Source organism: Panthera onca, chromosome D1 (assembly GCF_046562875.1).
Source record: "Panthera onca isolate mPanOnc1 chromosome D1, mPanOnc1 haplotype 2, whole genome shotgun sequence".
Lineage (NCBI taxonomy): Eukaryota > Metazoa > Chordata > Mammalia > Carnivora > Felidae > Panthera > Panthera onca.
In genome coordinates, this window is record NC_138348.1 from 69984015 (window position 1) to 69997442 (window position 13428).

Here is a 13428-nt window from a genome sequence, read left to right on the forward strand (position 1 = left end):
TCTTTCCATTTTCTTTTAATTAGTGGTTATAGCTAACTAACCCTTCATATGACTTGGATGTATGAAATTTTAAAACAAAACCATTTCATAGGTGATGTGTGCTTCCATGAGGAAGTAATAATAACAGTAATAAATTCTGATCTGTCTTTTGTGAAGTTGGTGGAAATTAATGCTTATTGCCATATCCTTAGGTCTGGAGTTTGCGAAAAAGATAGTATTCTATCATTCCTCATTTATTTGTAAGCTGAAATGCTTCTAGAGAAAGAAAATTTTCTTCAGCATGTATTTTATTGTTCTAAAGTTCAGTTCATATAGGAAAGGGAGAAAAAAGTGCTTGATTGTTTACCTTTAATTAACAATTTTTAGAATAATGAATTAGTTCCTAGTATCCTTCAAAATAGACAATGAGTTGGATGTGTATGTGTGTGATTATAAACTCAATGGATTTAAATATATTTGATAATAATATATATAACTGGAGTTATTATTGGTACACAAATAATCTCATCTTTAGGCAATGAGATTCTCTGTACTTTGTCCCTGGAGTCCTTCTGACAGAACTGTAGTAGTCTTTGGTAGCTTCTTTACTTTTTGAATGTAAAGATGTTTTAGAATCATCTTATAGATTTCTGGCCCCAGATCTAGACGAGCCATTTTTTCAAAGGGGTCTGTCTTCTTTTAGTGATAAATACTAGAGACCATAATTAAGTTATGAAAGTGCTCAAAGTTACTGGATTGGTTATTGTTTCTAGGTCTTAACAGTGAAAAGGGCTAGGAAAGGATTTAAAAAAAATTTTTTTAACGTTTATTTATTTTTGAGACAGAGAGAGACAGATCATGAACGGGGGAGGGTCAGAGAGAGAGGGAGACACAGAATCTGAAACAGACTCCAGGCTCTGAGCGGTCAGCACAGAGCCCGATGCAAGGCTCGAACTCACAGACCGCGAGATCATGACCCGACCCAAAGTCGGACGCTTAACCGACTGAGCCACCCAGGCGCCCCGGAAAGGCATTTTTAAAAAGAAAGTACCTCATGATATAATGCCAATATTTCATATTCAACTTAGATAGTTTTTAATTTCAGTTTGGTTTATATTATTTTAGCATTTAAAAACATTTTTTTATTGTTTACTTATTTTTGAGAGAGAGAGACAGAGCACTAGCAGGAGGGGCAGAGAGAGAGGGAGACACAGAATCCGAAGCAGACTCCAGGCTCTGAGCTATCAGCACAGAGCCCAATCCAGGGCTTGAACCCACGAACCACAAGATCATGGCCTGAGCCGAAGTCAGACATTTAACTGACTGAGCCACTCAGGCGCCCCATATATTGTTCTAGCATTTTACAAAACTTCAACATGGTTCAAAGTTCAAATCATGAAACAAGGAATGTACAGAAATGTTTATCTTCTAGTTCTGTATCCCTGCACTATTCCTTTCTCACATTTTATTTACTTTATAGCTTATTTTTCCTTTTTTTAAAAATGAAAAATATAGAGTAAATTCTCAATGTTCACAGATTCTATGTTTGCAAATTCACTTACATGCTAAAATGTATTTGTAACCCCGAAATCATTACTTGTAGCATTTCATGGTCATTCATGGACATGTGTAGAGCACTGAAAAATTTGAGTCACCTCAATGTGATGTGGACATTCCTAGCTGATGTACAACAAAGAATGTTGTTCTTGTTTCAGCTCTCATAAGTAATCAAGTGTCCTTTTTGCAGTGTACTTAGGGCTGCATTTTATGCTTTTTGCTGGTGATTTCACTGTTTAAAATGGCCCCCAAGCATATTGCTGAAATGTCCCTAAGTATAAGAAGGTTGTGATATGCCTTACAGAGAAAATACATGTGTGGGATTAGCTTCATTCAGGCATTAGCTATAGTGCTTTTTCGCTGTGAGTTCAGGGTTAAAAAATTAAAATATATATAAATAAGATGTCTTTAAACATAAACATACATAAAATAAAATTATAAAATGACTGTTCAGCAACAATGTGGCCAGAATTTTACAGGAACATACCCTTATATACCCCCTAGGAGAAAAGGCTCAGTATTTGCTCATTCAGTGATCATGGTGACTTTATTGAACATAACTGCCAAAAATAAGAATAACAAGAATTGACTCTGTAGTGTGTGTGTGTGTGTGTGTGTGTGTGTGTGTGTGTGAGTACTTAGTACTTTCTTTTCTTATTTATGTATTTATGTATGTATGTATTTATTATTTTTTAATGTGAAATTTCTCAAATTGGTTTCCATACAACACCCAGTGCTCATCCCAACAGGTGCCCTCCTCAATGCCCATCACCCACTTTTCCCTCCCTCCCACCCCCAATCAACCTAGAGTTTATTGTCAGTTTTTAAGAGTATCTTATGGTTTGCCTCCCTTCCTCTCTAACTTTTTTTTCCCTTCTCCTCCCCCATGGTCTTCTGTTAAGTTTCTCAGGATCCACATAAGAGTGAAAACATATGGTATCTGTCTTTCTGTGTATGACTTATTTCACTTAGCATAACAGTCTCCAGTTCCATCCACGTTGCTACAAATAGCCAGATTTCATTCTTTCTCATTGCCACGTAGTATTCCATTGTATATATAAACCACAACTTCTTTATCCATTCATCAGTTGATTGACATTTAGGCTCTTTCCATAATTTGGCTATTGTTGAAAGTGCTGCTATAAACACTGGGGTACAAGTACCCCTATGCACCAGCACTCCTGTATCCCTTGGGTAAATTCCTAGCAGTGCAATTGCTGGGTAATAGGGTAGATCTATTTTTAATTTTTTGAGGAACCTCCACACTGTTTTCCAGAGCGGCTGCACCAGTTTGGATTCCTACCAAAAGTGCAAGAGGGTTCCCATTTCTCCACATTCTCGCCAGTATCTATAGTCTCCTGATTTGTTCATTTTAGCCACTCTGACTGGCGTGAGGTGATATCCCAGTGTGGTTTTGATTTGTATTTCCCTGATGAGAAGTGACAATGAGCATCTTTTCATGTGCCTGTTGGCCATCTGGATGTCTTCTTTAGAAAATTGTCTATTCATGTCTTCTCTCCATTTCTTCACTGGATTATTTGTTTTTCGGGTGTGGAGTTTGGTGAGCTCTTTATAGATTTTGGATACTAGCCCTTTGTCCGATATGTCATTTGCAAATGTCTTTTCCCATTCCGTTGGTTGCCGTTTACTTTTGTTGATTGTTTCCTTTGCAGTGCAGAAGCTTTTTATCTTCATGAGGTCCCAATAGTTCATTTTTGCTTTTAATTCCCTTGCCTTTGGGGATGTGTCAAGTAAGAAATTGCTGCGGCTGAGGTCAGAGAGGTTTTTTCCTGCTTTGTCCTCAGGGTTTTCATGGTTTCCTGTCTCACATTCAGGTCCTTTATCCATTTTGAGTTTACTTTTGTGAATGGTGTAAGAAAGTGGTGTAGTTTCATTCTTTTGCATGTTGCTGTCCAGTTCTGCCAGCACCATTTGTTAAAGAGACTGTCTTTTTTCCACTGGATATTCTTTCCTGCTTTGTCAAAGATTAGTTGGCCATACTTTTGTGGGTCTAATTCTGGAGTCTCTATTCCATTGGTTATGGGTCTGTTCATGTGCCAATAACATGCTGTCTTGATGATTACAACTTTGTAGTAGAGGCTAAAGTCTGGGATTGTGATGCCTCCTGCTTTGGTCTTCTTCTTCAAAATTACTTTGGCTATTTGGGGCCTTTTGTTGTTCCAAACAAATTTTAGGATTGCTTGTTCTAGTTTCGAGAAGAATGCTGGTGCAATTTTGGTTGGGATTGTATTGAATGTCTAGATAGCTTTGGGTAGTATTGACATTTTGACAATATTTATTCTTCCATCCATGAGCATGGAATGTTTTCCATTTCTTTATATATTCTTCAATTTCCTTCATAAGCTTTCTATAGTTTTCAGCATACAGATCTTGTACATCTTTGGTTAGATTTATTCCTAGGTATTTTATGCTTCTTGGTGAAATTGTGAATGGGATCAGTTTCTATATTTGTCTTTCTGTTGCTTCATTATTAGTATATAAGAATGCAACTGATTTCTGTACATTGATTTTGTATCCTGCAACTTTGCTAAATTCATGTATCAGTTCTAGCAGACTTCTGGTGGAGTCTATCAGATTTTCCATGTATAATATCATGTCATCTGCAAAAAGCGAAAGTTTAACTTCTTTGCCAATTTTGATGCCTTTGATTTCCTTTTGTTGTCTGATTGCTGATGCTAGAACTTCTAACACTATGTTAAACAACAGCGGTGAGAGTGGACATCCCTGTAGTGTTCCTGATCTCAGGGAAAAAGCTCTCAGTTTTTCCCCATTGAGGATGATATTAGCTGTGGGCTTTTCATAAATGGCTTTTATGATCTTTAAGTATGTTCCTTCTATCCCGACTTTCTCAAGGGTTTTTATTAAGAAAGGATGCTGAATTTTGTCAAAGGCCTTCCCTGCATCGATTGATAGGATCATATGGTTCTTATCTTTTCTTTTATTAATGTGATGTATCACATTGATTGATTTGCGAATGTTGAACCAGCCCTGCATCCCAGGAATCAATCCCACTTGATCATGGTGAATAATTCTTTTTATATGCTGTTGAATTCGATTTGCTAGTATCTTCTTGAGAATTTTTGCATCCATATTCATCAGAGATATTGGCCTGTAGTTCTCTTTTTTTGCTGGGTCTCTGTCTGGTTTAGGAACCAAAGTCATCCTGGCTTCATAGAATGAGTCTGGAAGTTTTCCTTCCCTTTCAATTTTTTGGAATAGTTTGAGAAGGATAGGTATTATCTCTGCTTTAAACGTCTGGTAGAACTCCCCTGGGAAGCCATCTGGTCCTGGACTCTTATTTGTTGGGAGATTTTTGATGACTGATTCAATTTCTTCGCTGGTTATGGATCTGTTCAAGCTTTCTATTTCCTCCTGATTGAGTTTTGGAAGCATGTGGGTGTTTAGGAATTTGTTCATTTCTTCCAGGTTGTCCAGTTTGTTGGCATATATTTTTTTTCATAGTATTCCCTGATAATTGCTTGTATCTCTGAGGGATTGGTTGTAATAATTCCATTTTCATTCATGATTTTATCTATTTGGGTCCTCTCCCTTTTGTTTTTGAGAAGCCTGCCTAGGGGTTTATCAATTTTGTTTATTTTTTCAAAAAACCAACTCTTGGTTTCGTTGATCTACTCTACAGTTTTCTAGATTCTATATTGTTTATTTCTGCTCTGATCTTTATTATTTCTCTTCTTCTGCTGGATTTAGGCTGTCTTTGCTGTTCTGCTTCTATTTCCTTTAGGTGTGCTGTTAGATTTTGCATTTGGGATTTTTCTTGTTTCTTGAGATAGGCCTGGATTGCAATGTATTTTCCTCCCAGGACTGCCTTTGCTGTATCCCAAAACGTTTGGATTGTTGTATTTTCATTTTCGTTTGTTTCCATATATTTTTAAATTTCTTCTCTAATTGCCTGGTTGACCCATTCATTCTTTAGTAGGGTGTTCTTTAACCTCCATGCTTTTGGAGGTTTTCCAGACTTTTTCCTGTGGTTGATTTCAAGCTTCATCACATTGTGGTCTGAAAGTATGCATGGTATGATCTCAATTCCTGTAAACTTATGAAGGGCTGTTTTGTGACCAGTATGTGATGTATCTTGAAGAATATTCTATGTGCACTCGAGAAGAAAGTATATTCTGTTGCTTTGGGATGCAGAGTTCTAAAATATATCTGTCAAGTCCATCTGATCCGATGTTTCATTTAGGGCCCTTGTTTCTTTATTGATCCTGTGTCTAGATGATCTATCCATTGTTGTAAGTGGGGTATTAAAGTTCCCTGCAATTACTACATTCTTATCAATAAGGTTGCTTATGTTTGTGATTAACTCTTTTATATATTTGGGGGTTCTCATATTCACCACATAGACATTTATAATTATTATCTTTTCCTAATGGACATACCCTGTAATTATTATATAGTGCCCTTCTTCATTTCTTGTTACAGCCTTTAATTTAACGTCTAGTTTGTCTGATATATGTATGGCTACTCCAGCTTTCTTTTGACTTCCAGTAGCATGATAAATAGTTCTCCTTCCCCTCACTTTCCATCTGAAGGTGTCCTCACGTCTAAAATTAGTCTCTTGTAGACAGTAAATAGATGGGTCTTGTGTTTTTATCCATTCTGATACCCTATGTCTTTTGGTTGGCACATTTAGTCCATTTACATTCAGTGTTATTATTGAAAAATATGGGTTTATAATAATAGTGATGTCTGTAGGTTTCATGCTTATAGTGATGTCTCTGGTACTTTGCAACATTTCACTCACAGAGTCCCCCTTAGGATCTCTTGTAGGGCTAGTTTAGTGGTGATGAATTCCTTTAGTTTTTGTTTGTTTGGGAAAACCTTTATATCTCCTTCTATTCTGAATGACAGACTCGCTGGATAAAGCATTCTCAGCTGCCTATTTTTTTCTGTCCATCACACTGAAGACTTCCTGCCATTCCTTTCTGGTCTGCCAAGTTTCAGTAGATAGGCCTGCTACTATTCTTATGTGTCTACCTTTGTGAGTTAGAGCCTGTTTATCCCTAGCTGTTTCAGAATTTTCTCTTTATCCTTGTATTTTGCCAGTTTCACTATGATATGTCATGCAGAAGATTGATTCAAGTTATGTCTGAAGGGAGTTCTCTGTGCCTCTTGGATTTCATTGCCTGTTCCTTCCCCAGATCAGGGAAGTTCTCAGCTATAATTTGTTCAAGTATACCTCAGCCCCTTTCTCTCTCTCCTCTTCTTCTGGAATTCCTATGATACGGATATTGTTCCGTTTGATTGCATCACTTAGTTCTCTAATTCTCCCCTCATACTCCTGGATTTTTTAATCTCTCTTTTTCTCACCTTCCTCTTTTTCCATAATCTTATCATCTAATTCACTTATTCTCTCCTCTGCCTCTTCAATCCATGCTATGGCCACCTGCATTTTATTTTCATCTCATTTATAGCATTTTTTAGCTCCTCATGACTATTTTTTAGTCCCTTGATATCTGTAGCAGTAGATTCTCTGTTATCCTCTATGCTTTTTTTCAAGCCCAGCGATTAATTTTATGACTATTATTCTAAATTCTTGTTGTTATATTGCTTAAATCATTTTTGATCAATTTGTTAGCTGTCGCTACTTCCTGGAATTTCTTTTGAGGAGAAATCTTCCATTTCATCATTTTGGGTAGTCCCTGTGGTAGCTCCAAACTGCAGGGCACTTCCCCTGTGCTGTCCGGAGTAACTTGTGTTGGTGGGCAGGGGCGAAGTCAGACCCGATGTCTGCCCCCAGCCCACTGCTGGGGCCACAGTCAGACTGGTGTGTACCTTCCCTTCCCCTCTCCCAAGGACAGGACTCACTGTGGAGTGGTGTGACCCCTGTCTGGGCTACTTGCATACTTCCAGGCTTGTGGTGCTGCTTTGATGGATCTGGCCAAGGGTGTATTAGCTGGGATGGATCTGCAAGGTGCACAGTGGCGGGAGGGGCAGGCTCAGATCGCTTTGCTGTGGCTGGTCCCCTGCAGGAGGGGCCCTGCAGGACTGGGAGGGAGGCAGGCCTGTGGGAGTGATGGATCCACAGAAGCACAGTGTTGGGTGTTTGCAAGGTGCAAGCAAGTTTGGTGACAGGAAGTGGTTCCCTTTGGAATTTTGGCTGGCGGATTGGAGAGGGAGATGACACTTGCCACTGCCTTTGTTCCCCCGCTGAACTCAGATCTGTCTTCTGGGGCTCAACAACTGTCTCTCCAGATGTCCTCTTGCCCTCCCTGCTCTCCAAGAGCAGAGCTGTGCACTTTTAACTTTCCAGAAATTAAGTCCCACTGGCTGTCAGAACTCACACAGTCCACCCCCTCTGCTTTTGCAAGCCAGACCTCAGTGGCTCTGCCTTGCCGGATGGATGCCCCTCCTTGGCCACGGCTCCCTCCCGCCAGTCCGTGTAGTGTGCACCGCCTCTCCGCCCTTCCTACCCTCTTCTGTGGGCCTCTTGTCTACACTTGACTCCAGAGAATCAATTCTGCTACTCTTCTGGTGGTTTTCTGGGTTATTTCGGCAGATGTGGGTGGAATCTAAGTGATCAGCAGGATGAGGTGTGCCGAGTGTCCTCCTATGCCACCATCTTCCAGTAGTTTCCTTTCTTAGATAAACACTAACATACTATGTGTACCCTTCTTTACTTTGATTTTTTTTCACTTAATATTAAATCCAGGAGATCATTCCATCTTAGTACATAGAAACATTCCTTATTCTTTAAGATCACCATATACCATTGTGTAGATGTACCACATTTAGTCAACTAGTCTATAGATTAGACATTTATGTTACTTTTAGGATTTGTTTTTTTTTACATATATAGTCTTGTGCATACATCTTTTTATATTTTTGCCCATGGCTGCTTGCATAGATTCTTAGAAATGAGATTGTTGTGTCAAATGACAAATACATATGTAATTTTGCTAGATATTACCAAGTTCCTCTACCTATGAGTTGTATTATTTTGTTCTCCTACCAGCAAAGAAGTACCTATTTCCCCAAAGCCTTGATCACAGATTTCTTAACAAACTTTTGAATACCTGCCTGAGAGGTGAGAAAAAAAACCTGAGGTTAGTTTTAATTTACATTTATTTTTTTATCTTATGATTGAAGGTGAGTGTTTTTTCATATGCTACAAGGCCATTTGCTTTTTTGTTATTGTGGTTGTTCTCTCTAGCACTGGGCATCTATTTTAAGGACACATGGGAGAATTAGGAAAACTGCACCAGGACTCCAGAGACCTGGAACATTGTTACCACATATAATTCAACAGCAGCACCAAGAGTCTGTCAATAGCTCTGAGCCCCAATAACAATCTGAGAAGTCTTCTGAGTTTGACACAGCAGCTCCATCTTTGTGTTTCTCCCCACCACCTTCTTCCTGTTTCATTCCTGACTCATTCTCCTTTCACTTCTCAACCTTTCTGCTTTTACCTTGCCTTCTCATGCCTTTTACTTACTCATTAATCATGTCCCCACATGGCCTCTGCCTCTTGCCTTCTATTTGCCTCCCTCTGCTTCTGCTGATTGATCCTACCCTCTGCTCACTGTTTTTGCACATCCGGTAGGAAAATTTCCTAAGAGTGGAGTTAATGGATTGGATTATCTGATAATATTTAATATAAAGTGTCTTTCTGGGTAATGCTTTTGTACCAGGCTGCTGGCCATTCCAGAGGAAGTTATCTTTGGGTCAGATACTCATCCTTAGTTCAGGAGCTCATGGTTAGAGCCTGAGGTTATATGACACAAAGCATGGAAACCTAGGGGTAGGGAAGTTCTCAGAAGAAAGGTATGTTCAAGGTCTCTCATGGCTTTTCTTGGAATATCCAGTATAAACACTAAGAGGAAGAGTATTATAGAATTAACATGTCCATTTACAGATGATTTAATTGAAGCTTAGAGACATTAAGTGACTTTGCCAAAGTCACATGGTTTATTAGAATCAAAGCCATGTGCTTCAGAGACAAGATTCAATCCTGTGAGATGAATATGAGATATTTTGATTCTATTGACTCTTGTTTGGACTTCTTGGGTGTTTGGATATGGCTGTTTTGACCTTTAGCGTATTTAACCTCCACATTTAAAAACAGTAAAGCTCTAAATCAGGATTGTGCCTTAGTGATGAATGTCTATTGAGAAAAACATTTTTCTTTGGAAGGTCTCTGCACTAATCTAGTTCTTTGATGAATTTTTTTGTACACTGCAGTCAAACCAGTTCCAGTTTTACTTTTATTTTACCAATGTTGACATGGATTAATGCTTTCTGTGTATATTTTACAACAAACTTTGATGTTGCCATTAATTTTATTATTGCCATTTGTTTTGCTATTGAAAATTTTTGTTGATTTATTAACTTGAATTTTCGTAGATAAAACTTTTTTAGATGTAAAATTTGCAATATTTGATTATTTTGCTAGATTTACTGAGTGAAGTTTTAACTTTTGACAGTTTTATTTTTTGTTGTTATTTCCTCAAAACAGATTTTTCCCCTCAGATTATTTTTTCTTCTTGCATTTTGCAATGTACTCAATAATATGTGATTCTTCAGTTTCTTTTTGCCTATAACCAATTTTAGCCTGTAGAGTTTTCATGGTCATCTGTTTCATTGTTGTATTTTTGGTAATTTTTCTATCAGTAATGCTTACTATGAATCTGGAAAAGTGCTGATAATATGTATTACTTTCTTGGGACAGAGGAAATTGTTCATGAAGGGCAAAGGCATAAGATTTTGTCACCAGCTAAATCCCAAGACTTGGCCTATATTGCCCACCTGCTTGTACTCACTAACATTTGTCTAAAATTTTTCCTAAGGTCTTCTTTAGGCTTTCCCCTTCACTCAGGTAAAGGAAACCTGAAACCACCCGTGGGAGACTGACTGCTCTGATGAAGTCTCTCTTGGCCCAGACCACCCAGACCCTTTGAGCTAAACCCAAGACTCACCTGCACAGATGGGTCATGGAGTGACCTCTGAAATGACCTACAGCACCTTTACCTCATTATAATACTGAAATCTTCACCCAGGGAAGAGCCTCAGCCTTGTTTACATAACATACAATGTATGCATAGGCACATTTCCTGAAGGTGCATAGGTGACATTGTGTCTGCCTCTACATATAATGACAAGTCTTCCCTATCTAATATCTAAGTATTCGTCCTAACCCTAAACCAAAGAACCCTTTCACCCTCTGTCCCTCTCTTGGGAGTCACAGCTCTGGAATCCATTGCCCTGATCTCCCTATTTGCTGCAAATAAAAGCTTCTTTGTGCAACAGCTCAGCTTGGTGCAGTTTCTGACTCGCCAAGGAGTGAATCCACTTTGGTTTAGTTAAAATTTGAATGAGTGACAGGTTAGAGGAATGCACATAGCCAGGAGTTTGGATTCTATAAACAGTGTTCCTTCTTTTCAATCTCAGACACCTCTAAGGATACCTGGAATTTCCCTTTCTCCAGGAGTAGTTTGGGACTATTGGGCCAAGGATCAGGCCTTTTGCTCCACAAGGTTGTTAAAGGAGAGAAGAGGTCACCCTGAATTTGTGGGTAAGGGTTGGGGAAAATAAAACATGTAAACCAAAGCTCCCCAGGCCCTACTTGCCTCTGTCAGGGAGCAGAAGCTGTTCCTTTCCTGACCTTGGCTCCCAAGGTCTCCAGGCTCTTTTAGCGCTGGGGCTGGGGCTGCAAAGGAATGCCTTTCATCCCCCTGGATCCATCCAAGTTCCTCTAGTCTTGGAAAGGCTCCCAGTCCTTTCTCCAGTTCCCTTCAGAGCAAAGCCTCCCTGAGGCTTTGCTTGTCTGAATTCCAGGGGCCATATGTCAGTTAAACACTTGGAAGTCATCAGTTGTCTTGTTAATGCTTCTAACTTCAACTGTCCAAACTATTATGTTCAATCTAGTCTATTGCTGTTAAGGCCATGGTGTCCAGTGGGATTTTTATTAATAATACAACCATAGAGACGGGGTTAAGAATTAGATAAAACAAATAAAAACAACCATATACTTGGAGTCAGTTTTCATTATGAACTCAGCATTAAGTCTCATGATTCTATCCTTGGCCTTCTCTGGAGATAAGATATTCCATGGCCTTGTCCTGAAGTGGCCCACCCTGTGTGTGCATTTAATGACTTATACTCAGCAAAGGCCAATGTATAATACTCTTGCTGATGCCCCACGTGGTCAGCCCGAGGGACTCATGGATGGCCAGTATTTACTGTAAAACAAAACATCGTTTATCTTCCTATTACCCATGGAAACATGATATTTAACATGTTTATCACACACACAAAAAAATGAACAGAAATCTGTTGGCTGTGACTTTTTCATTGCCTGCTTTCTGAAACCTTTGATCTCCCTTTCTAACCTGCTTTCCAACCTGCTCCTGATCTTAGCTCAAGATCTCTTGCTCTGTGTTTGAACTTAGTCCTTAATACTCCCTAGGTACTGATATTTGCTTTATGCATAGCTACAACTCACATTATCCCACTGGGTTGTGGGCTTGGGATACTCACGGTAAAGGTCTCTCCTACTTTTGCTGCTTCCTGGAGCCCTTTGAATGCCAGGACCACTATCGGGTTTGCCAGGGACTTGGAAGGAACCAGAGAGTGCTTAATACTTGCCCATCTCTCTGCCTTCTACCAACTGTTGTCTGGTTTAGCCTTCAGGCATAACTAGGCGAGTGTCTTTCTGAATCCCAGGGCCTCAGATGGATCTGACCAATCATGAGGTGCAGTAGGCAGGGTCCTAACAGTCTTGGAACAGATGATTTTCTACTCAGCCTCCATGCCCTGGAGGTACCTGTCCAAAGTCACCCAATAAACATGCTTTCCCTGTTTCTAAAGAAAGAGGTATGAAGGAGTGCTGCTGCATGCTATAAATCTGAACTGAGGGCTAGTGCTATACGTGCCATTGCTGGGAAAATGTGCCAGGCTAATTGCAGGAAGAGCTGAATGTTATTCATCTCTCTGACCACCACAGTGCCTAGAAGGTGCCTAGGAAATATCATTTGAATTTAACTGAATATGATTTGTAATTGTAAATCAATGTGTGATCTCATCAACAAAAGCTGTACTGCTTATGTACAGTGTAGTAGATATATAGGACTTGTAATATATGGCCTGCCAACCCTTTTATATCTAATATTTATCTTACAGATATTAATTTTCCTGGTATCCTCTTTGGAAGGCCTATTGGAAAGTATGTGCGCTTTGGGATCAGAAAGACAAACATTTGAATCCCTCTCCACCACGTATCAGCCTTGTGCTTATATTTCTGTCTCTCTCAATAAAATAAAGGTAATAAAACCTGTCCTGCTGGACACTTATGAAGATTGAGTGTGATAATGTAGGGAGTTTCTCTTTTTCAATAGATAATTGATAAACTATGCCTTTATTATTTCATAGCTATTCTCCCATTTGTTCCTCATCCTCTTTGCCTCAAAGAAATAAGCAATAATATTTTGTCCCCAAAATGAAAGGTGAGCAGTGAAATGACCTGCTGCATTCACTTAACTTTTGAAGGGAGAAATCAAGACTAGGATCCAGACCCACTGACCTCCAGTCGCTGGCTTTCTGTCAAACATGACTTGAATCACAGGGGTGGAGGTGGGGTTCCAGCCATACCATTCACCAGCTGTATGGCTGTGTACACATCCCTCTGTGTTCCTAAGTCTCATTTCCCTAATCCTTCACACTGGGGTAACAATGAAATATATCTTATGAGATTGTTTTAAGGACCAACTTCAGTTATTTAAAACAGTGGGTGCTTAGCAGGAAATATGTCAGAATCATCTGAGAAACATTTTGAACCTGTCCCTGCACACGGCCACTCCTAGAGGTTTGGGGGTACACATAGGCATATGTGTTTCAGCAAGGCTTTCTCAGGTAATT

At 39.3% G+C, this 13428-nt stretch overlaps 1 protein-coding gene across 1 annotated transcript in view; it reads left to right on the top strand.

The window, feature by feature from the left end:
• The window catches only part of TMEM135 (transmembrane protein 135), a 337564-nt gene extending 324750 nt beyond the window's left edge, over positions 1–12814 (top strand). The window contains exon 15 of the mRNA XM_078433020.2: positions 12694–12814. Within this exon, the coding sequence (XP_078289146.1) occupies positions 12694–12700 (7 nt within the window). The 3' untranslated portion in view covers positions 12701–12814. The remainder of the gene's footprint in view (positions 1–12693) is intronic.
• Positions 12815–13428: the final 614 nt, after the last annotated feature.